The sequence below is a fragment of the Metarhizium robertsii genome, assembly GCF_000187425.2.
Source record: "Metarhizium robertsii ARSEF 23 chromosome Unknown MAA_Scf_1, whole genome shotgun sequence".
Lineage (NCBI taxonomy): Eukaryota > Fungi > Ascomycota > Sordariomycetes > Hypocreales > Clavicipitaceae > Metarhizium > Metarhizium robertsii.
In genome coordinates, this window is record NW_011942149.1 from 2,080,716 (window position 1) to 2,104,973 (window position 24,258).

The 24,258-nt window shown below is 52.7% G+C and overlaps 6 protein-coding genes across 6 annotated transcripts; 5 read left to right on the top strand and 1 right to left on the bottom strand.

Annotated features, from left to right (window-relative positions):
* MAA_04775 (Peptidase S8, subtilisin, Asp-active site protein) lies at positions 1-2,348 on the top strand (the record flags this gene model as incomplete). The annotated part of the gene is made up of 2 exons (XM_007822871.1): positions 1-495; positions 579-2,348. The coding sequence occupies 2 exons, from the start codon at positions 1-3 to the stop codon at positions 2,346-2,348; spliced, it is 2,265 nt and encodes a 754-aa protein (XP_007821062.1).
* Positions 2,349-3,448: 1,100 nt separating this feature from the next.
* MAA_10651 (CorA-like Mg2+ transporter) lies at positions 3,449-5,866 on the top strand (the record flags this gene model as incomplete). The annotated part of the gene is made up of 2 exons (XM_011412369.1): positions 3,449-4,736; positions 4,803-5,866. The coding sequence occupies 2 exons, from the start codon at positions 3,449-3,451 to the stop codon at positions 5,864-5,866; spliced, it is 2,352 nt and encodes a 783-aa protein (XP_011410671.1).
* Positions 5,867-6,801: 935 nt separating this feature from the next.
* Positions 6,802-9,214, top strand: MAA_10652 (uncharacterized protein; the record flags this gene model as incomplete). Its single annotated transcript, XM_011412370.1, has 6 exons — positions 6,802-7,437; positions 7,595-7,804; positions 7,855-8,363; positions 8,446-8,784; positions 8,888-9,032; positions 9,128-9,214. 6 exons carry the CDS (start codon positions 6,802-6,804, stop codon positions 9,212-9,214), a joined length of 1,926 nt encoding a protein of 641 aa, XP_011410672.1.
* An 884-nt stretch (positions 9,215-10,098) lies between these two features.
* On the top strand, positions 10,099-11,244 carry MAA_04774 (uncharacterized protein; the record flags this gene model as incomplete). The annotated part of the gene is made up of 2 exons (XM_007822870.1): positions 10,099-10,283; positions 10,368-11,244. 2 exons carry the CDS (start codon positions 10,099-10,101, stop codon positions 11,242-11,244), a joined length of 1,062 nt encoding a protein of 353 aa, XP_007821061.1.
* Positions 11,245-12,675: 1,431 nt separating this feature from the next.
* On the bottom strand, positions 12,676-13,116 carry MAA_10653 (uncharacterized protein; the record flags this gene model as incomplete). The annotated part of the gene is made up of 1 exon (XM_011412371.1): positions 12,676-13,116. The coding sequence occupies one exon, from the start codon at positions 13,114-13,116 to the stop codon at positions 12,676-12,678; it is 441 nt and encodes a 146-aa protein (XP_011410673.1).
* Positions 13,117-20,329: 7,213 nt separating this feature from the next.
* Positions 20,330-23,499, top strand: MAA_04773 (GTPase activating protein; the record flags this gene model as incomplete). The annotated part of the gene is made up of 3 exons (XM_007822869.1): positions 20,330-21,783; positions 21,903-23,022; positions 23,092-23,499. 3 exons carry the CDS (start codon positions 20,330-20,332, stop codon positions 23,497-23,499), a joined length of 2,982 nt encoding a protein of 993 aa, XP_007821060.1.
* Between the last annotated feature and the right edge of the window lie 759 nt (positions 23,500-24,258).

Consider the following 24,258-nt stretch of genomic DNA (forward strand, 5'->3'; position numbering starts at 1 on the left):
ATGATTCGCCTGTCCTTGCCAACGCTCGCATGGCTCACTATAACAGCCGTTGCAGGCACCAAAGCTCCGAGTACTTCCAGTGTGCATGATTACATTGTTGAGTGCGAGAGCAGTATGTGCGTTGAGCAGCTAGCGAATAATGTGCAGGAGAAGGGCGGCCAAGTGCGCCATAAATTCAACTCGGATATATTCCACGGCGTCTCGGTGCAGCTGGAAAGCATAAGCACGGCCGAGCAGACAATAGCCGAGCTGGAAGAACTGGAAGGCATCAGAGGCGTGTGGCCTGTACAAGCGTCAACCCCAGTAGTCGAAGTCGGGCAAGAGAATCCGAAGCTGGGGGCGGCGGGGAATCTGCATTCAGGGGATACGCAGCGACACCGCGCTAGTAAACGTGCAGCCGACGATCTTTGGCCTCATTTGATGACGCATGTGGATAAGTTGCACAAGAAGGGGTTCTCGGGCAAAGGCATCAAGATTGCTGTGGTTGACACTGGTGTAGGTTTTCCGGTCCGCTGCCTCTGTCGTCTGCGGACGGTCTCGAGCATTTCGTATACTAATTTAAAGGCTACATGCAACAGATTGACTACACCCACCCAGCCCTGGGTGGCTGCTTCGGTAAAGGCTGCCGTGTTGCTTTTGGAGACAACTTCTCCAAGGATGGGGAGAAAGGTGACCCAATGGACTGTTACGGCCACGGCACTCAAGTGGCCGGCGTCTTGGCTGGATACTCGAGGGATCAGGGCTTTGTCGGCGCGGCGCCCAACGCGACGCTCATGGCTTACCGCGTTCTTGACTGTTCTGCTGAGGGAACAGAGGATGATATGATGGCGGGTTGGCTGAAGGCCTACGAGGACAGGGCGCAAATCATCGTGTCCTCAACCGGCATACAGGGCAATGGCTGGGCACAGGGGCCGCTGGCCATGGTGGCGTCTCGCATCGCGGCTCGTGGTGTCACTTGCATTGGTGGCCTCGGCAATATGCAGGAACAGGGTCTTTTCTATGCCATGGCCCCTGCTACTGGCGACGGTGTGATTTCCGTCAACTCGGTCGCGAGTGACTACACGGTGCCATACCTTTCAGCATATGGGCCGACCTGGGACCTTCGCATCAAACCCAACGTCATCGCGCCTGGTCAGGGAATCTGGGTGACGGAGAAGCATGGTAGGTATACATACACCTCAGGCACGTCGTATGCTACGCCTCTTGTTGGGGGCATTGTTGCTCTTGTCGCCGAGGCACGTGGTGGTAATTTTAATGGCGTGCTCATCAACAAGCTCTTCATGTCAACGGCGAAGCCGCAGCGAGACAACGGCGCATTTATGTCTGTAGCCCAACAGGGAGGCGGTCTCATTGACGCCTGGGAGGCTGCGCACGCGACGACTCTCGTGGAACCTGCTGGCTTGGAGTTTAACGATACAGAACATCGAGTCTCGATCAGCCTCAACATCACCAACACGGCCAAGTCGGAGGTAAGTTACGAACTCTCCAACTTGGCGGCCACGACGCTGTATACATTCTCCACAGGCGGCACCAAGCCCGGTCAGGGCGAACATGCCCAAGCCACAGCCGACATTAAACTAAGCCTAAGCTCCTTTACCCTAGGCCCGGGACAGTCGGCCACCGTTGACGTCTCGGCTGAGGAGCCCTTGGGGCTTGATGCTTCGCGTCTGCCCCTGTGGTCCGGCTGGGTCGCTATCACTGGTTCTGACGGCACTAACCTGACGGCACCCTACCTTGGCCTCAGCGGCTCGCTCCGATCCGCGACCAGCCTGCATCCTAATACCTTGAGAGTACGTTGGGCCGATCCTAATAACGTCACCCCCCTTGATAAGAATGCGAGCGTCGTTTTTCTGGATCCACCATCCGGACAGAAGCCCGGCTCTCCGGCCAGCATTGGGGAGCTTACCCAAATATTCAGCGGCAATCTCTTCTTCCGTCTTAGCCTCCTGGCTTCGCCACAAGTGCTCATGGACATTGTGCCGCTCGACCTGTGTCCGCTCGGAACCGACACGTCGACGGTGCAATGGCCTCCGGATCTGTCCATGAACTGCGTGCCAAGCTCCATGGTCAAGGACTCTCGCGGGCTCAAATCTATCGGTCAAGTTGCTGGGTTCCCCCGTTATTATGCCTCACGAAACGCGGTGGGCGTTGAAGGCGAATGGGACGGTGCTTATGCCAAGGGCCAATACGCCCCTCCGGGGAGGTACAAGATTATCGCCCGAGCCCTGGCCGTGTTTGGCGATGCCAGTAACCCATCGGACTGGCAACTCACAGAGTCTCCTGCCGTATTTATCCTCTACCTTCACAACTATATCCCTGTGGCAAAACCCACCCCTGAGCATGCATAGCATAGCATTAGTTAGGCGGTAACCAACATTTTGGGCCCAGGGTTAAACCGAGAAACGCGGGGTATTCTGACAGCTTTACACATGTATGTGGGTAGGCTCGTAACTCAATGTGGATGCGGTAGTAGCCGGTTGGCTCGTTGCTGGAGCTCGTAACCCAGGTTTAGAGACCCTTGTCGGGTTCCCGTGCGAAATCTAAGACTATCTATCCATCCTCATCTAATCCCCCCCCCCCGGAACGAGAAATACTAGCAAGAAGGACTAGCTAGGAAAAAAAGGATGTAAAATAAAGAAGCCAGCCTCTACCATCGTCATCTAATAAGACAATCTAAACTCTATAGCTTAACGAGGGACCTTGCGGCCCCCCGTGCCCCCCCGCAGCTAGGATGCCAGCGCAAGCTTATTAATATTATAAAAAAGCTCTCTTTATATTTTTATTTTTATACCTTATTATTTTCAGCACAATATATAAATCTATATCTTTTTATATAATACTTGTATGGCCGTGTTTACCCCCACGCGCTTACATGAGAGCTTGATTCTCTTTGTGGCCTCGGCTTAGCCGACGAAATCGTCCAATATAGCATTCCTGCTCTCGTAGTCCGCGACCAAGGCTATCAGGCGTCTATCCTACTGCACATGTGCACTCAAAAGACCAGCATCCATCCATGGTGGTTTTCATATCAGCGCTTGGTAGAAGATACGAGGTGTTCCTCAGTGGTTTCCCTAAGCCTGCGAGGTCTGGAAGCCTAAAGAAGAAAACAATAAAAGCGACGGGCTGTTGAAATGAGCTCCTTTACCCGCACGCCAATGCCAGGAGGAGGGGTCGCCTCGGCGGATATATCCGTAAGTTTGCATAACCGCGTGTACAGATACACGCCGTGCGTTAGGCTAAAGAAGAAAAAGAGGTCGACGAACGATCCTCAGTCCCAAGTGTCGCACGGTATAAGGGGTCTGGTACTAACACCAGACATCAATACAGAGTCTGGTATAAATGGCGTGGCCACGCCCATTTTTTGGTGCCATGCCAAGTGGGTCAACAAAACAGCGGGGATTGGGCCAATGATCTACCCGCTTCTAGTATCGATAATGATCCTAGACGAATGACGGCAAACGGCGCCAGTAGTTGGTCGAGCTTGGAGAAATTCAATGTCAAGGTCGACACTCAGACCGGCGGTGCGACTTGTACAATCCCCATCCTGACTTCTTTCAGACGTTCCTCCGATGTCGATCCCGTTCTTAGCCTGGAGTACAGCTCCGGGGCCGCTGGGTCGAGTGGCGTGTTTGGTATGGGATGGCGTCTAGCCGGAGTTGATTCCATCTCACGCAAGACGTCCAGGGGCGTCCCGACCTACGATGATGATGCTGCTGCGGATGTGTTTGTGCATTCCGCCCTAGGAGACTTGGTCCCCTCGGATAAGCCCACCGGGACGATTGATGGGCATAATGTGCGCGGGTATCGTGCGCGGGTAGAGGGCCAGCCGACGCATGTCGAGCAGTGGAGGACAACAGATGGGGCTGATACGCTTTGGAGGGTGACTTCCTCAGACAACATTATCGCCATCCATGGACTCTCTGATAGCGACCGGATCTTTTGCCAAACAGGTTCAGGACCGTCTGCAAAGAAGAAAGTATTCTCATGGCTGACTTCGGAACAGTATGACAGTCACGGGGATTATATTGTATACACGTACAACCCCGAAGATAACGTGTGCGAGTCCGGGGTATTTGATGGTACCCATTCTTCCTTTTCGCAGCGGTACCTCAAGAGTATTCAGTACGGGAACGCTACTACTAGCCGCAGTGTCGATGACTCGAACGCTGTGACGAGGCCTTCGGATTGGCTGTTCGAGGTGGTCTTGGACTTCGGCGAGCACAATGACGAACGACCTACCACCAAGGCGGAGAGCGCGTGGAACCGTCGCCATGACCCGTTCTCGACCTACAACAGCGGCTTTGAGATACGGACATACCACCGTTGCAGTCGCGTTCTGATATTTCACCACTTCCCATCTGAGCTTGGTAGGCAGGACTGCCTCGTCTCATCGACATGCTTCGATTACGAGACAGACGAGCGTTCGGGCGCCAGCTTCCTTGCTTCCTCCGTTCAAAAGGGCCACAGTCCCAAGGGAGACAATGACTACTGGACCCTTGCTATGCCGCCAGTTGAACTTGGGTATACCAAGGGGCCCACCGACCTTGCAGATTTGCCAGTCGAGGAGACGGATTTGCGCATATCGGGGCTGGATACCTCTATGGCGCAATGGGTTGACCTGGACGGCGAAGGTGCGCCGGGCATATTCACCAAGTCCAAGGGTGGAGGGTGGTACTACCAGCGCAACGTCACGGGCGCGGATGGCCCCCCAGAAGTTGGCGAACCGCGCCCAGCGAGTACGTTGCCAGGCATGACCCAGTCTGCCGTCGAGGACTAGCGTTTTGAAGATGTTCATGGAACAGGAGCGCTAGACGTCGTGGTCGTGACCGAGAATGGCGGCCTGCGTGGATTTTACGAACGCGATGAAGACGATGGATGGCTGAATTATGTGCCCTTCAAGCTGCAACCAAAATTCAACAACCCAGAGGATTACCGCTCTGTCAATTTGAGCGGCACTGACACTGCCGATTCGCTCTCCATGGCGCTTATGGCCGGTGGTTCCCTTGTATGGCATTCATCCTTAGGCTCTGATGGCTTCGGTCCAGCGCAGGCTGCTATTGGGGCCCCGGTACTGTCTCTAGGGGATCCTACATCGCTGATTCATCTATGCGATATGACAAGTGATGGTCTGGCTGACATGGTCGAGATTCGCAACGGAAACGTGGGTTATTGGCCCAACACAGGCCGTGGAACTTTCGAATGCAGGATCATCATGGGTAATGCTCCCTTGATGGCAGCTGGTGGCCTCTTCTCGCCGCAGCGAGTCCGACTTGCCGACATAATGGGTCTGGGACAACCGACCTGCTTTATGTGCGCCCCAAGGGCGGTGCTGTGGCCTTATTACAACCGCTCGGGAAACGACTGGAGTGATGGAGACTTGATTCCAGGGTTCAACTTGCTTGATCGCACATCGGCAGTCGATATTCTTGATCTTGGAGGTCATGTTCTAACATCCCTATGCTGGGTGTCCGATCTGTATCGCGGTGGTGGTGACGACGACGCTGGGAGCACCAGCGGGCTCTCAACGGTCCGTCTTGTGAATCTCTTGGGCCCGCAACGTCCCGGACTTCTTGAGAAGTGGTCGAACGGGACCGGACTGGAGACGACATGTACCTACAAGTCGTCCTTTTCTTTTTACAGTGAGGACGAGGCTCAAGGAACACCTTGGACGACTAAACTTCCGTTTCCGCTCCTTTGCGTCTCCCAGACCGTGATGGTGGATCAAGTCACGCAAACATCATCCACTGCCCGTTATGCCTACCACAACGGTTACTACGACTACACAGAAAAGATCTTCCGTGGCTTCCAGATAGCTGAGACGTGGGATACCGAAGAATTTGACTCGATGACTGCCTCGCCGTTTTAACGCCCCTCGTCCTCACATGGGAGTGGTTTTACATCGGCGTGGGACGGGTAGATGAGTCGAGTTGCTTGCCGTGGAGCTACGAGATCGATGCGCCACGACACGACGCCATAGCCAGCGCTACAATACCCTTGTTGGGGACTGACGTGGCTGTTTCCGCAGAAGCATATCGTGCACTGGCGGGCCAGTCACGGCGAAAAGAGGTCTTCAGCACCGATCTCTCGGATCCAAAGGCTGCCTTTACATACCTCATCTCACAACAGACGTACGACGTGGTCCTCAGACAGACGGCGCCGGCACGTTTAGTGTGTAGGGTGGACGGACGAGAGGAGGTCACGGCGCACTATGAGAGGACGACGGTGAAGGGTGAACAGGACCAACCCAAGCTGTCGATCCAAGATTCCCGCGCATCGCCTCACACTGCAGACGGATGACTATGGCAACGTTCTTCTGGAGGCTCTCGAGGAATATGGCAAACCATCCAGTCAGCTGCCCGACGCCGATGACCAACGGAAGCAGGAGGGAACCGTTGTTAGCTACACCGAGATGAGATTTACCAACGCTGCCGAGTCCGAGACTTACTTCCAGAGTCCACTATCTGCCGAGGTCCAGAAGTACAGGGTCTTCCCAGCTACTGCCATCAGTGGAAAGGGCCGATATGCGTGGGAGATGCTTGCGCAGGATGGCGCATGCTTTCTCAGGGAGGCCGTGGAAATTCCTCTCGACGCTGACGCGGATGAGCAGCTCAAACATGCAAATAACGAAGGATATCGTGTCTTACTGGCAGATCAACGCACGATATATACATCAACGGACTGCTTGAAGCACTGCCCGTTGGGGTGGTAGCCGAGTTTTCTGTCGTTGACTGAAAGTACCAGTTGGTCTTTACGTCAGATCATCTACAAGAGGTTTTCGGTGACGCGAAGCCAGTAGTGAATATGGAAGTGCTGGCCGCGCAGTTTCAAGGCGGCGGATACGTTGAATTGAACGGCGAGGAAGGCAAACGGTGGGCACAGTCATCGCGTTCCATCTTTGGGGATGACGACCGGGGCCACCGCCTCAAGGCTGCGCGGACTTCCTTCTTCATCCCCAGCGGTGAGGTGGATGCATATGGCAACACATCAACCGTAGAGTTGGACCAATACTATCTCTTGGCGAAGAAGACTGCAAACGCGATGGGCAGCACAATGTCCACTGTTAGCGACTATGCTAAGCTCGCAAGCATTATGACCATAGATGCCAATGGGAACAGAGTCCAGACAGCCCCAGACCCCCTTGGACGGGCTGTAGGTGTTGCCGTTCTGGGGAACCAAGGGGACAGTACTGGGAACAGCCTGGATGGATTCAAAGGGGAAGTTGACCAACAAACACTGGATGCCTTTTTCACGACGCCTTACGGAGATACAGCCAGGTCCCTGCTTGCTAAAGTGAGTCAGCGGACGATATATGACATCGACTCTTACCGCCGGAGCGGCGTGCCTTCGCGAGCAGGTGTATCAGTGCCGTGGCCAGGCTGGACTTCTTACCAATCGCAAATTCGACGTTCTGGGTGGGTGTACTGTGTCCACGCGGCGGTATGCCAACGAGTACCGGAACAGGTTAGACTGGTCAAGTGTGAAGGACGAGGAGGCGGCGTTGGAAAAGGATGAGCACAAAACCGAGTGTCGATACAATGCTCTTAACCTGCCCGTCGATAATGTGGCGTCGGATCTTGGGATGACTAGACGGTAGTACAACATCGCAGGGCGATTTGCGGCTCTCATGTCGTTTAAGAAGGACGACACGGGGGCTGCTACATCGTCGACCAAGAGCATCAAGTACAACGCCAACGGCATGATCACCGACCTTATGTATGGTGATAAGACGCGGTCGACAAAGACATACGACGAGCAGACACAACGTCTTGTGGCCACAAGAACCATTCGCACGACTTATAACGCGGTGCTCCAGGACGTCTCATACACTTACGACTGTCGAGCAAAGTCGTACAGACAAAAGACACGGCCAAGATTGTCGTCAATGACTCCGATTCGACGCAAGAATACCACTACGATTGCCTCGGTCAGCTTGTACAAGCCACAGGCCGAATCCAAGTCGACTCGCAGTCAAAACATCTTACGCCATACAGCTTCAACGACGGTAAGCCTGCTGGTGACTCGAAGACGATTCGCTACACGGAGACGTATGCCTACGACAAGGCAGGAAACATGCTCACCATGTCCAATACCCCCAATACTGCCGGGCACACTGGCTGGACAAGGACATACACATATGCAGAGCAAAGCTGTATCACGGCATGGGAGACAGGTAACAGGCTTACCTGCACCGGGGTGGGCAAAGTGACTGAGGGGTATAAATATGAGGGCGATGCGGGACGGCAAGGCTGTATGACGTATATACCGGGATACAGCCATCTCTCTTGGAATGACGACGATCGTCTGCATTCCTTTTCGACGCAGAACGTTGGTGCGGATAGTGGAAACATACCTGAGATGACGTGGTATGTCTACGATGCGGAGGGTACGCGTGTGCACAAAGTGACAGACCGTTACTGCGACAACAACGATAATCAACCGCGCAAGGGCAAGGATATTCAATATCTGCCCATGGGGGACATCTGCCGATCCCATGAGCGTAGTTGACGGATTGAATCTCTTCGCCTATGTCAGGAATGATCCTATCAACTTTGACGATCCGGGCGGCACAATCAAGAATCGCAAATACAACAGATCACTCTCTGAGTCATCAAGCCACGAACAGGCAGCGGGGAGCAGCGGCACATTCTCCAGTCTCCGTGACATACCCGCCACGGTTGCACGCAGACTTGGGTCCAGCCTCTTTGATGCTAATCCTCCTCCTCCGGTCGCCTCAGGCTTCATCAGGCTTCATCAGGCTGTGGCGCGCGACGGATCAGGCGCGAGGTACTCAGTTTTTACGCTTCGGTGACGTATCCGCCGTGCGCACGACTTCAATTGGCAACTTTAATCGTCCTGGTGAGCCGGCTGTGTACTGGGCCGCGACTAGGGCATCTGCCGAGGCGCACGCAAATCATCTAATGAGGGCAGATAAGAAAGCGTTGATACATATGGATGTACCGGAGAGTGTGCTGGCGAGCGGTACCGCTGGTGTGCATAACTACGGCCCTGAGGCGAGGGCCCAATGGCGAGAGGTGAGCCTACCATCCCTCCATATTCCCTGCCTACTTCCCCTCTGTCTTGGCATAGTACTCTTTAGCTACATGTTACTGACAAATGACAATAACAGAGAGTTCGCTACTTCTGGGCCTCTGACGAGAGACTCGCACAAGAGATAAACAAAATAACCGCCAGGACCAAATCAAATCCACCATGACGGAACATGAACTCGACGAATGGAGAAATTCTTCGCGGGACAAAGCCGAAGATATAGTCAACCAGACATACGACGAAACGGCGGAGACTACACGAACCGATGATACGGCGGCGCGGATCATTGCGGAGAGAGCGACTGAGGTCACGATTGGGGCGGAGACGCCAGTTATCCTTGGTTCAGCGTCGACGGTGTTTGAGCTAGGGAATGGACTTGATATGCGGCATGCTTTCAAGAGAGGTGCTTATGCGAGGTTGACTGGGTATAGGAGTGGGTTGGTGAGGTATCAGGAGGGCGGCCAGGGGAGAAGTTGTTGGTGGAGATGTCAGTTGCTGTGAGAAGGGACGGACTACAGGGTACCGGCTACTGAAATATAGGACCTAAATAGGCGTGCTGGACAGACTCCTCCTATTCTCTATTGTGCTAAATCCTCAGTCCTAGATATATCCCCCATCTGCTCCCTACATATTGTTGCGGTCAGGGCTCCTGAGCCTAGCGGGCCGCAGAAGGGGTCGGCTGTGTTTAGCCATCTCCGCCCGTAGACAGGGACCACCACGGAAGAATAGTCGGCGCGCAGGGGATTGCTAGAATCGCCTGGCGACCGAGGCCATTACAGAATAACGGGATCCATGTGATCGTAAAGCCAACACTACGATCAGAAAGATTGAGAGAACTATATCGCTTATACCCTAATTACAATAGCGGCTATAACCAGAAGAAGCCGCAGAGTCGGAACAACCAACTGCTATTGGTCCAGCCCACGCTGCCAGGCCCGCAATCGGGGACTTTGTGGAAAAGCCGGCACCTTCGGACAACCACATCATCATCAGACATCACGCATCATTGCAGCCAAAGTCGAGCCCTGTCATGTACACCTCATCCGAGCCATGGCCTTGTCATTTTCAGCCGGAGAGTTTGCCCTGGGCTTCGCTGCCGGGTGTATTGTTACCATTGCACTAGGGGCATTTGTGGCGTTTGCACTTTTTCGACCCAAGGACATTTACGGACTCGGACATTGGAAGCTCAATGTGAGAACTCCATTTCGATCCCTGTGGATGAATCTCGGATTCTGGTGAGTGGTTCTTTTTGCCACCTGATTGCCCCTTTCAGGCACACAGTGAAGCCAAAGCGACCCTAATCATCGCATTCCGCACAGGACAACAGAAGACGGCAGACGCATTGACCACTTTGATGTGGCGACGCGGGCTTTGCTAGAGAAGATTGTACACGCTGCCGGCCTTGGAGTCGAAAATCAGCCGGCAAGGGCCGCCTCAAAGACCAAGCATTCCGTCGCCGTGTTGGACGTGGGATTTGGGTGTGGCGACCAGACCATTGCGCTCACAGAGCTCATACAGGCCTCGTCACGGCCACAATTTCGCTACGTCGGGCTTACTTTGAACGCGGAGCAGCTTCAAGCAGCACAGGAGAGGCTCAGCGGGGCATTGGCACTTGAGGGCGGAAGGGAGAATGCAATCGGATTGTCCAAAGGTGCCGTTAAACTGTTCCAGGCGGACGCAGCAAAGCCAGAGTCTTGGAGTAGCGTGGTTCACGCATCGGTGGATAGCCTGGCAGATGAGGCTTTCTCCGAGCGATGGCTCATGGCGTTGGACTGCCTCTACCACTTCTCCCCTTCTAGGAAATCCATCTTTAAGCTTGCAGCCAAGACACTGGACGCAAATGTCATGGCGTTTGACTTGATACTGAACGAGAACGCACCCATGTGGCAAATTATAGCAGTTCGGATTTTGGGCTTTATCCTGTCCTGTCCGCTGTATACCTTCTTGACCGCGGAACAATACCGAAACCAGCTTATCGAGTGTGGCTATGACGAAGCGCAAATTGAGATTCGGGATATTTCGGATCATGTGTTTGGTGGTCTATCGGGCTATCTGCGAAAACAAGAGGTTGCTTTAAGCCGTTACGGCATCTCGTTGGCTGGCTACAACCTGACTGGAAAAGTCTTTGCTTGGTTTGATCGGACAAGAGTTGTCAAAGCCGCAATAGTTATTGGACGAACAAAGAGGAATGCTTAGTCTGCGACGCAGATGCAATCATTCAGAACTAGGTGAACACAGCGCATTCCAACAATCTCTTCAAAGCAGCTGTAGTATTTCGTTTGAAGAGGAGACAGGTTTTCCGGTCTGCCAGTCGTTGTTGGTAGTAGGCGTGGGGAGCGTTGGGCCTCATAGTTCTCGTAGCCAAGAAAGGGGGAATAGCCAATTGGATGGCATATCGGCTCAGAATCGTCGGCTCCTGGGGTATTGCCCATGGCAGACATGTCGAAGATGGCCTTGCCCTAGGAGGCATGCCAGTGAATCTCGGCAAGCATGCAAAAGCCCTCATCCTCATCTCTTTCCGTGACAGCATAGCGAAAGTCGGCAGGGCACGCCTTTGCGGTGTTCTGAATAAGCGAGCTTGCCAATACCCGGATCCGAGGCGTGACTAGCTTCTGTCCTTTGCGAGATACCGCTTATAGTGACTGCAGGTGCAGACAGTCGGTGGTCTCAAGGTCATCTCTAGAGCTGGCATATTTAGAAGAAGACCGGTGCCCCAATCTCATGGGTTAGGTAAGTTTATAAAGTTCGAAGATAGGATATGCAAACTTGAACTTCTTCGTGCCGGCGTTAAACTCGGCATTCCCAAGGAAAGAGGGTTCTTCCGGTACGGCGCCTGCAAGATGACGAATATTTGGAGGATTGGTGGCGATGTATCTGTTGACGGCGCGGTAGATGATTAGGAGCAAGCACCCATAAAGGAATTTGTGCATGCTGCTACTCACGTTATTCCTGGCATCCCTTGTTTCTCGATGTCTCAAGAGTCTCGTATAACCATGGTTTCTCTATGCCATTTGGTAGTTTGCAGCTCCAAAACTGGTGGTTCTTTGTCTTGTTGATCATATGTTTGAGATGCTCAGGCCGTATGGAAAGAAGCACATCCGTTTCAACGCGGTTCGATGTGACTATTCCAACAGCAGGAAGGCCTTTGTTCAAAGACGGGGCGAGTGGTGTTTGATGGCTGAGGTAGTACTATTTCGAAAAGACAAAGGACAACTTGGATTTTTGACGTGCAAACTTTGGTTTCGATTGAGCCACGAGCTTACTCAAACCCTCAATATAAGTTTACTCTAGGAGTGGTAATCCGATCGAGCAAACCGACGGAAAATGATGGATGAACTCCAAGGTAGAGTGAGGTATGCAAACTAAGCCCTACCGGTCACTATCCTGCTGCAATAAGTTCAAAAGCGCTTGTATGCGAATTTACAACGGGGAATTGCCACGGGGCCGGCACAATGACACCTGTTGAACCAATTACAACGCTGTATATGTGCCTCTTGTGGTGCAGCAGGCCGCTGTTATGACTCTCGAGCGCCAGGCGTTGGAACTAGTCGAAAGAGGATTGAAAGGTACAGCCGGGCAGCCTGGGGAGATCAATGCTTGGATTTAGGCATTGGTGGTCCACGGCGCTCAGTTCTGGCTTATCCAGGGCGTCACCCATGTCCATTTCGCGGTGAATGTATTCCATGGCGATAAAGGGGCCCGATCCAAGAGAGCTTCCCCCCTTGTTCCCGAGCTTATTACAAGCGGAACCGGTATAGCGGTATGGTCCTGAATATATCTCATAGTGGCCACCTCATTCCGCACCTTTTCCTCGAGAAACATGATTATACCGGGGTTTAGAAACCGTAAAATGGCAGGTCCACCATCTTTAAGCTTCATGCCAAATGTGATATTAAAAGAACCGGCCTTGGGGCAACAGACCTCATCCGGAAGCCCGCCGCGATGTTTGACGATGAAATTCCCAATAGCTCGCATCGTGTCTGGTGCAAACAATGACTTTTTCCACTCGTCTTCGATACGCTCACTTTCCTCCAACAACACATTGTCATGCTTCATCCGCGGTCGCATTGTAACTCAAGAGTGAAGCAGTACCTTGCCTGTACCCAAGGCTCCAATGCAAAGGAGGGAGCATTGAACAGTCTTTGTTGTGGTTTGCAGGTGTTCAGAGGGAGTCACATGGTCCAGCCGAGATTTGTAGCACCCTACTCCGTATATAGAGGACTGTAGACAGGTTCATTGGATTGAATTGATCATCCTCAATCGCCTCAACGGTAGACGCGCTTGGCAGGCAGTAGCACCAACCCTGCCAACCAATCCAGGGTGTTGACGCTCAGAGTCTCGGACGATAGAGCCTGTGATGAGCGACCAAGTATCGAAAGAAAGATCGTCATGTTGTGACCAGCTTCGGGGTGGGCGATATTCCATCCAGCATGAGCATACAACCTAGTACTGCTCTTTTTGAGTAATTTATATCAAAGTAAAATATCGCCGACTGGCAGCGTTACAATTGCAACCCCACGCACCGGCTCGGCTCGGCCCGCCCCAGCGCCACCGCCGGACAATCTCCTAGTTTGGCATGTACTTATCACCAAAATGTGCAACAATCAGTCAGTACACCACATGCACTCCCCTATTTGCGGGATTGACTGCAGCCTGTTGAGGCTGTTTCCAGGAGGCGATAAACGCTTACTATGTGGCATCTTGCTATGTGACCTGGCGATATGCAAAACTCATGGCACCCAGCGCCCCTAGTTTCCGGCGTGACGACGTCCATACAACGAGAGGGCTTGTTCGCAACAGTTGCGCGTACCAAGGGACAGACGCTCGCTAACATATGTTGGTCTCCAAGCGAATGCTCGCCGCAGGCAACTTGGACTATCGTAGTTGGAGTAGACGCTTCCAGAATCCTGATTAGTTGAGTCACCACAGCTGCCACAAGCAACGAGTGAAGCAACCGACGCGATCCGCCGATGTTGTCAGACCTCTCGGGCTTGCAACTCTTCGAGAACCTTACTTGCGCCACGGGGACTTGAACTTCTGGCTCAAGAGAATGCAAAGTCAATCACGCCAAGAGTGGCTGCACGCGTCGCCTCCGTGAGCACCATGTCGTGGGGAGTTGGCGCATATGGTCCACGAAGGGAACCATTCGTCAATGATGAGGATGAGAGCTGGTGCAAAATGAGTGTAAATGTTGACCGTGTTGTTGTGAAACTGGAAGCAAACTGTAAAGAGAATCGGCAATACGGCCAGAGGAGCGCACGGTATCCATGCCGACGAATTGATTCATTGTGCCGGCACCATTTTGGGGGGTCATTGAGAGACAAAGACGGCGGATGTAATTTGCAAATACCCTTTTCATCGCGTTGTGGCGTGGTGAGGCACGTCGTTATTTGTCCCAACGTGGATGGGCAGAGATGACGGATGCGGAGGGAGGAGGCAATGCTATCCGATAGAGCACATGTAACAGAAGTGATTTTCTTATTAGAAGTTCGTTGCGGAGTACGTGCTTACTTCGATCCGCATGTTCCAAGGTGTGCGGCACCGAGTGAATTTGACAACGCCACAGGCCGAGAATCCTCCTCTGATTAGGTGGTACAACTCGATCTACTCATCATATGGCAGTTAGGGAGTATCAAGTAGCCCAAATATTTGTAGTGGCTAGATTACGGTTCGTAATTTGCAGGCTGAGGCTGACAGTATGGTATGACAAAACGTTCGTCATATATTTGCAGGTTACTCAACATCCAGGCCTCTGACACGGTCGCAGTCCACTGGACTGGTCAAGAAAGACCGGCTCAATAGCTTATGCTCCTGGCTCCTGGCAAGAAAGTATGAGAAACTCAAATACCCTTGCACCGCCTCTCAGAAAGAACTGATCCGCGACGTGTGATGTTTACCAGGTTTACTCTATCAACTTCAACTCAGATCGCACTCCGAGGAAACCATGTCGACGAGAATGTTTGTTGCCATTTACATACGTTTCAAAAACATGTTCTTCTAGTCCCGGGGTTTGGACCGCTTATGAATGCCCTGTCACATAACATGAACACGGTTCCTGACTCGGTGGTACTGCATCAGTACCGGAGCACTCAGGGAAATAGCGCCGAGATGACCTCGTCACTTGAGGCGCAAAGGATCCAACGAACGCATCCACGACGCTGGGCGCGTTCTTTCGGGAAATTCCAAAGGCAATGGTGCATAATGGGAGTGTCCTCAGAGATTCTGGCCTTGATGGCGTCTTATTTTATTCCCCTGTTATCCAACGTCTTGGAAACCACATGGATATTCGGTAAGAGACATGAGCAATGCCACAAAGTGCATAATACATGCGTTGGCTTGGTCCAGGTCTACCTCTATATGTCCAGTGTCAGTCAGCGAGATCGACAAGACGAGGCAACGTACCATGGCCTTCTTCAGTTTCCCGGTTCCCCAGAGCTTCGCACGCCTTTTGCAGCTACTGGATATCATGACTTTGGAGCCTTGGGCCTTTGCTTATTTTCAAACGTTCCATTTCGACTAGCTGTTGGTGTTATTCGGTCGTCAATATCCAAAATACCATTTCAGATTCGGCTCAAGGAAGCAGTAGCAATTGAAGCCGATCGACAAGAGGTAGTCGACCGAGTTGAGCTTGAAACAATGACACATTGATGAAACGAAACCCGCGCCATACATACAAACGATTCCGAGATGCCATAATGCTTGAACTCCCGAATTGGGTGCATTCAAAGGGCCAGAACGCTCCAGAGTTTCAGAGTATTGCCTTATAGGTTTGAGCTTGGAGCATCTTTCCCTTTCGCCATGGCGTACTCTACATACCGGGAGGGAAAGGGCATTTAAAAAGAGCAAAACACCACGTCATGGCGCGTTAGACCAGAGTATACTACTGTTATCTAGCGTTTACATACTGCTTGTGCCACAGACTATTATATGCGCGGCTGCAAGACTGTGCCTGATTGCGGAAACACGCATATGTACGTCGCAAAGTGTTTGATGAGATGACATGCATGTCTCCCTTTGTTTCACGCAGGGTCGTCGTGTTTCTGACGGGAGCTTGCGAGATGGCCTGGTCGGCTGATGGGGCATCGAGCCCCGTCCCATGGGCACCTTGTCGCACCTTGCGCCGGCCGTTTGCAAAACGATTGTGTCCTGCCGGTTCCTCGGAAGTAAGAACTCGGACACAGTTCAAAATTTTCCCACGCCGGTTGCGGCTGTGTGCCTGGTGCCTGGTGCCTGGTGCCTGGATCTAAGAGGACCAGGATGCCGGGGTAAGAGATTTAGCAAAGTGGCCGCATGGGGGCGGCATTTGAAGTTGATTGATGGTTCCAAGATCAGCGTAGGGCTCCATGTCACGATTGGACGGGCCGGCAATAGTGACAGGGGTCGGAAATGGAAGTTGCTGAGCGAGCGTTCGTTTTGAAGTCTTGCAGAGCCGAGGTGCAAGAGCATGTGGCGGGCAGAATCCAGCACCGGTCTTGTCAAGTGCCGTGAAAAGCTTACTGGAGACCAGAACGCAAAACAGTTGGTGTGATTGCAAAAACGCGCCTTGTGAGGTTTGTTCACTCGAGTTAGTGCCCATGTGCCAATGATGTAGATATGTTGGTTGAGGACGGCGCAGAAGCACAACGTTTCGTGTCAACACCGTGGAGACCTAGTATCCCCACGACCTTTTCAAGTGCAACGGCATTGGGAGTGAAATAAATGCAGGCAGTTTCTCCTAGCTAGTAGTTCATCCACCGGACACGGGGCAAACGAGAACCCTTCCTCGATGAAATGCCGAGTACGGAGTACTCCGTACTAGTATCATTTGCACCACTCGCGGCTCAGCAGAACCAGAACTCTGAACATCGTGAGACATGTTATCGAAGGAAACTCAAGCGGAAGCGAGCCGGGACCAGTCGACTGACTCGACTGTTGCAACATGTCTCGGGCCCTGCTACACAACGACGGCCTCGCAAGGTGTTGTCTATAGGGGCTGTAGATAAGTTCCGCTACTTCTGGGTGTCTCGCCATCCTCACCGCCGCCGTGTACCAATACATCGTCACACCGCTACATGTGCCACCGTCCCTAGCCAGATCCAAGGAAGAAGCGGAGGTGGAACTAAAAACTCGAGCGGGCGGGCCAAACAAAATAGTGCTCCCCAAAGCCATTCGGCAACGACCCAGAGTAATCGTTCCGGTCCGTCGAATAGCGGAAAGAGGGTGACTCGTTACTCATTTGGGGGGGTCGGAGTCGCATTGTCTTCCGCATTTTGCTGAATTGTGGTCCTCTGTCTCCTCAAAAGAGAAATGATGGAAGAGCGGTGGATCCATAAGCCCTCAACCGAGGGTTGAAACTTGACACAAGCTTGGCGTTCTAGGCCCTGGCTTGGTCATGATTTTTGCTGGTTTTTACCGTCTTTTTTTTTTTGTTCGTCAGCCGTCTGAAGAGGTTGACGCTAGATGACCACGGCGCAATCACCTGTAGTCGCCAGGGTTCATGGTAGAGCAAATCGGTGCTGTCGTGAGAAGAAAAGAAAATCCAGAGACAAGCCTTGTCCAGCTGATCATCTAACGCCCGTGCAAGGAGATCTAATAATGCAGATCGATAACCGAGCCAATTTCCCCAGGCGTAACGGAACTCTAAAATGTGCTTCTTCCCGCCATGGTAATAAAATATTTTCTTTTTTAAAAAAAAAAATCTCATATCCTTCCCACATTTACACGTCAATTCTGCAGTATTTTCTTCTTTCCCCTCAGCTCTCGAGGAGCAACTCGGTTGGTGACATCCGACGAATCTACCGACCGTCTCCCACACCACCCATCCGGTTATTGGCTGGTGAGACTAATAATAGGGGTCCATTGTGTATGTATGTATGTAGTACAATCGGAGGGTTTTTGGCGGGTACCTTGCAGGATGTTGCTTGCTACTGTACGGAGTAGCTTGTGATGATTCTGCTGGTGGCTGCTGTGGCAAGCACATGCTTACGACAGCTTTTTTATTTTATCGTCTTCGTCTGGCCGCCTCCCTGCGATGCGAAGTGAGTAGTGTCTGTAAGCGTCTACGGACGGGAAGAGCGATGCACAAGCAACTCTAGAAATGATTCCGGACATGACGGAGTTGTCCATTTGGGACCCTTTTTGCTGGTGTAACGGCAAGATTGAAATGGGTGTTGTGCACATAAACACGGCTTGCCTGCGGTGGTAGGCTCAGTGTCTGCTCATTCACGCAGGACGCAGACACACAAAAATATTGAGGCCTTTTTTCCGTTCGTGGGCTGACGCCTGCATTTCCCCTCGACAATACAGGCCGAACCTACTCCGTAGAGATGGTTGCATTAGTGGGAAGACCTTGTGCGGCGGCTTGCTTCCGCGGACAGAGAAATTCTTTTCTCTTCGTTAGTCCTGGCTCCACTGGTGCCCAGTTGACCTAGTCAGCTATTTAGTAAATCGATGATTCTGATGGCAACATGTGTCGGACTAACCTTGGAAGAAGAAGTGTGGAAGAGGCGTGGGCGAGATGTGGGCGAGGTGTGGACAAGAGACGTCCGGTCAAGGTGGGGGAATCAATTCAGGTCCAGCAGTGTTAGTGCTCTGGTTAGGCTCTAAACTTGGCCACCCGGTGGCCTGTGATGTGGCGGCCAGAGGATGGCAGATGGGCCCTGGCAGCACTGAGTGGCCACATGTGGCACCATTCACGCATCCAGAAGCTCGGCGCTCAGGTACGTGCATGCCAGCAGGAACAGCGACTGCGGTCCCCAGCTTAGGTACCTAGGTACTTGGGCGGCGGTATCCGCTAGGCCCGATCGTCAGGTACCGGCAATCCGTGCGGCGGAATGCCCCACCAGTCCAGCTGAGCACTCACGTCGGCTCTGAAGTCACTGTCAAGCTTGGATACATGACCAGAATCAAAGCAGTCACCGAATTGCCACAAGACGTATCCATCCTATTGAGTATTCATCTTTCAAAGATACATGGCTCGTCATTGGTCCCAGTGGCAACATTGAATGCTTCGTTCTCCTCCCTGCCGAGTTGGTCCATTCGAGTCTTTGCTCTTTGATCCAGACCACCCGTTCATTCATTCCTCGCACTCCCAATAGTGATTAGACAACCAATCTTTCCCTTTTCTCTGCCCTGGTGCAGCCCTCGTTGCTTGTTTCCCCTGCGGCCGTTGCTAGATTGAACTGTCTCAATGGCGCACCAGTCCCGTGTGCCCTTTGTGCTGCTTGCCCCGAGACCCGCGTGCTTTCACTTGTAGGAAATGAATGTTAGAAACCTCGAGTCCCCGACACTCTCACACAACGACAGATTCGGGTTTTAGATAAACCCTTCCCCCCCCATCCCTTTGCCTTCCCCGTCCTCTCCCCATCATATTCGCTACCCCGGACATTTTCTTTGAATCGAGACGCTCAAATAAAGAGCTTCTTGCCCTCTCTCTATCGCCTGGAGCTCCATTGTCGCTTATACACATCACACTTGCACCCATGTACGAGCACCGCTCATCAGGCACACATACACATCCACCACGTCAACCCATCTCCGCCTATAAGCCACGAGACCGACTTTCTGTAAAGGGCGAGGGCAGAATATTGGTCCAGCAACCACTGCAGCTCCGCTTGCCAGCACACGAATTCGCATACTCAATCCTCCTGGTGGCCGTCAACGAATCGAGGCGGTCTACTCCGTACTGCGCAAGCCATACCGAGGACCGAGTTACCAAAGTGTCTTGCTCCCAAAGCCCCCCGAATCCCCCAAAACTGCTCACCGCAAGCGATAGCAATAAGTCGCCGGCTTGCTAAGCGGGCCACTCACCGCGACACCATCGTCTGCGTTGGGCAACATTGAGCAGTCCAAGAAGGTGTCACCACGTCGCGCCTTCCCTTATTATTAACTCCGCGCATCCTGCCCTCATCCAGCCTGTTCCTCCCTCAAGGAATTCCAAACTACGCTTCCATCGTCTTCTTGTTATCCTTTTTTTTTTTCCATCACCGTCTTTGTTGCAGAACTCGCACTAGCTCTACTGCTGCTCTCGACCTTCACGTTGCCCGAAGAGAAGACGACTCGACCTTTTTTGTTCGGCAGTCTGCCTCCTGGTCCCCACACTGGCCAGATCGTGGTCACTACTCCGCGCAAACAGTACTTCACTTTATTACTGCCACACAGAATCCGGTTAAGAAAACCGTCTGTGAGGCAAACTCGCCTAATTAAGCGACATAATAAAGGCCATTTTTGAACAAAAAGACGGCAGTGACAAGAAGACACCAGGACGTGCGCATTCATTCCGGCCCACACTTGTATTTTTAGCATGTTGCCGACGAGGTTTGCCTCTGTGCGGCACAAAAACCGCCCGTCCACCGGGCGAGCTTCCTTTCGGGATGATACCAATGTTGTTGGCTTTCGATACGAGAAGACCAAGCCCGCAGAGCCTCCGGTTCCCCTGCCGCCACCAAGGAATCCCCTGCGCTCGCCAAGCTCAGTCAGCATCGCAAGATCAAATAGGACAACGGCAACAAATATATCGCGGTCTACCTCGAGTTCATCAGTCATTACCTCCTGCTCTGCGAGCCCTGTGGTCGTTGCACCGCCCGCCTTGGCTTTCATGCCCTTTGTTGCACCACCCACCGAACAACACCCGGCATTGCGATCGCCGTTGCCTGCCAATGCCTACGCCTTGGGCAATCAGGATGGCAAGCGCGACTCTGGACATGCCGGGACCACCGCATCGGACAGTGTGATTCACGAGGAAGATTGCGAGGATGACTCTGGTCGCGACGAAACTGGGCAAAAACAAGAAGAACAACGTCCTTGCTCAGACAAGACGCGGGAGCTAGGGCGCGACGGCGCCGTACCTGAAGCAGCCAAACACATCGAAAGTAGGCCCGAGGGCCGAGCGTTGGTTGTGGAGGTGCAAACTGACAGGGCTTCGGCTGCCGGGGCGGCATTGCCAGGATCACCTGCATCAACCGCCGCAAACTCTCCCTCATTGCCACAGGCAGACAAGAGTTCGCGGGTTTTTAAGCAGCCAATCTCCCCACGAAAGCTCATCAAGAAGCGCAGCCTTCGCCACTCCGGGCACAAAGGCAGAAGGTCGAGCGAGTCGTCCGAAAGAGCCAAAGAAGAGCCGCCAATGGAGACGGAGCCGGAGCCTCTGGTGCGGGGCTCAATGGCGACCCCAGCCTCCCCCATGCACAAACCCGGCCAGAATCGAGACGCCTCTCTGCAAAGTGTCCTCATCCCGCCGGGAGGTCTTGACGGAGCTTCCAACGGCATCTCATCAGCTACTCCCGACTTGGACGCCGAGTTTGCTCCTCTTGCGATTTCGATCCCGACCGACAACTTTCTCGATGATGCCTTCATGACTGGCTTCTCCTTCTCGAAACGCGGCAGTTTAATGTTTGGTGGCAAACGCGCAGCAGCCGTCGACAACGGCAGCGGCGCAATGGATTTGTCACCATCCACGACGGCCCCGGCGGACAATCACAACAGCAACCACGCAGAAATGGCTCCTTCATCGATCGACCAGACCATGTCCGGCGACACCAGTAACGAGCGAAACAGCTCAAGCTTCAGCACCGCCATGGCGCAACCTGTCCCCGACATTCGTATCCTCTCCCCCGATGTCGAAAAAGAATCTCAAAAGGTGAGATCTCTCTACCAAACCGACGATGCCATCAACTGGGAAGATGGCGCCAGGTTCTCCTTTTGCGAGCACTTGGAGCCTACTCCCGAAGTTCCTGCAGAGGAGGACTCCCACGACCCGTATGCTGTCCTTTGGCTATCCCCCTCCTCCCCCTTTTGAACAGAAAAGGGGGGAGTCTCACATCTTCATGGCCCCAGATTAAGCTAACGCTGCTTTGCAAATTTTTTTTGAAATATAGCGACCTCGTCCCTATCGCGAACCTTGGGCTGGCTTCCGCCGGGCCAAGGTCTGTAAGCTCCTTTTCCCACTATCCCGATAACACACGGCGCGAAACAGAGTTGGCGGGTGGTCTGGAAGACTGGGAAGACATCGACGGCGCGGATGTGGACCGATATGGCTTCATCGCACCCAAACGACCTTCTTCAAGAGTCGGCACACCGACTGAACTCAAATCGGCGCAATTTTCTCCTAGAAGGCGAAATGTGCTACTCAAAAGGGACTCCATCGGTTTGTCGTCTTCGTTTGGTGGCAGAACACCCAGCAGAAAGGTTTCGGCGCGCTCTCTCAACACAGTCCACTCGGGAGCGTCGGTTACGTCCCTGCGGTCGCTGCGGTCCTCGCGATCCGTCATGCGCCAAGCGAGTAATCTTTTGCCCCAAAACCGGAACCGACGATGGATGGACGAAGCAGGCGACATGTTGACGGTTTCGCCGACGCTGCAAGACAGAGCGGAGGAGGCGCAGGTGGAAAAGATCTCCGAGGGACTCAAACGAAAGGAGTGGGAGCGGTCTGAGAAGTGGCGTAAGATGGCCAGGGTTGTTAAACAAGGCCCCGATGGCCAGGGCATGGAATTTGAATTCGACGTAAAGAACTCCAAGCTCATTGAACGAACATGGAAAGGCATCCCGGATCGATGGCGCGGTGCGGCCTGGTGGTCGTTTCTCGCCGCGGCAGCCAAGGAGCACAATGCGCCTTCCTCCGAATTCATCATAAACTCATTTCACAACTTGCAGCAAAGGAGCTCCCCCGATGATGTGCAGATCGACTTGGACGTCCCCCGAACAATCAACATGCACATCATGTTTCGCCGGAGGTACCGCGGAGGCCAAAGGCTTCTGTTCAGAGTACTTCATGCGCTTTCGATATACTTTCCGGAGACGGGCTATGTCCAGGGCATGGCTTCACTGGCCGCCACGTTACTGTGCTACTTTGACGAGGAAAAGTGTTTCGTGATGTTGGTACGGATGTGGTCGCTGCGAGGCTTGGACAGACTCTACCGTCCTGGGTTTGAAGGCCTTATGACTGCTCTTCGTGAGTTTGACGGAACCTGGCTCGCCAAGCCTGTTGCGGAAAAACTTGTACGCACCTTCCCCCCAGACATTGATTCATATGCATGCATCAAACGGTATGGACTAACGGTTGCATAGACGGAGCTGGACATTGACTCTACCGCGTATGGGACGAGGTGGTACCTGACGCTGTTCAACCTGTCTATTCCCTTTGGCGCTCAGTTGCGTGTGTGGGACGTGTTTCTTTTGTTGGGAGATGGCGTCGAGGAGTCTTCACCGAGCTCATCAGCGAGATCGACAGCAACGCCACGGTCAACAATGGAGAAGAATAGCGAGGCGCCGGCACTGGCACTGGCAAGCGGGCTCGATATCTTGCACGCGACCAGCGCAGCTTTGATCCAAGCACTGAGAGAGGTGCTCTTGGACTCTGATTTTGAAAATGCCATGAAGGCATTAACATCGTGGATACCCATCAAAGATGAGGACTTGTTGATGAAGGTGGCCAAGGCGGAGTGGAAGACACACCAGGGCAAGAAGAAGACCTAGCAAGCATGCTTGCCTTTTTGGTCTCTGTGACTACTTGTCCTTTGCCATGACTTTTGCTCTCCCCACAACACACCCTCGTCGGCCCTCTTTTTCTTTTTCTTTCTTTTTTTTAAACTTGGTCTTTACTTCATCTTGTCTTTTTTTTGTTCTATTATCTTCGGCTTCTCTCTTTCTCCCTTTCCTGTCTAGTGTTTGGTCAGCGATATACCCCACCACTATGGTTTCAGTTATCCTAGATTTGTTCTCAACCATTCATACTTGTTGCCCTGTTTCATTATATTACATCTTCATTGTTATTATATAGATACCCTTCATCAACGGCCACATTGGCCCGTTCATGCCGCAACTCGGCATCGTTTGTTTCCTTTGTCTACGGGTGAGGCTGGGATGGCAGAAAAATTATCGGACGAACAGCACGCGGGGTACATGATGGGAGTCACGGTGGACGGTTTATTATACCCCGGGATATGATTACTCTGTACATTTTGGCCTGGCAAGTAGGAGGCACAAGTAATCATAATGGTATCATATTGCGTTTTCATTGCATTAGTGCTCGTGTCTCTGGCCATGCATATCTGCAATCGGTATTTTGTGCTTGAACTAGAAGCACCAAGCACCTATCTATCACTTGTATTCTTGTGCTTTGTGATTTCCCTTGTCTTTGCAGTCCATGACGGTCTAGACTAGGACTGCTGGCTATTTGATTCTTGAACTGATATTCTTACGTATACTTGATATTACATTAGTCCTCATACCCTA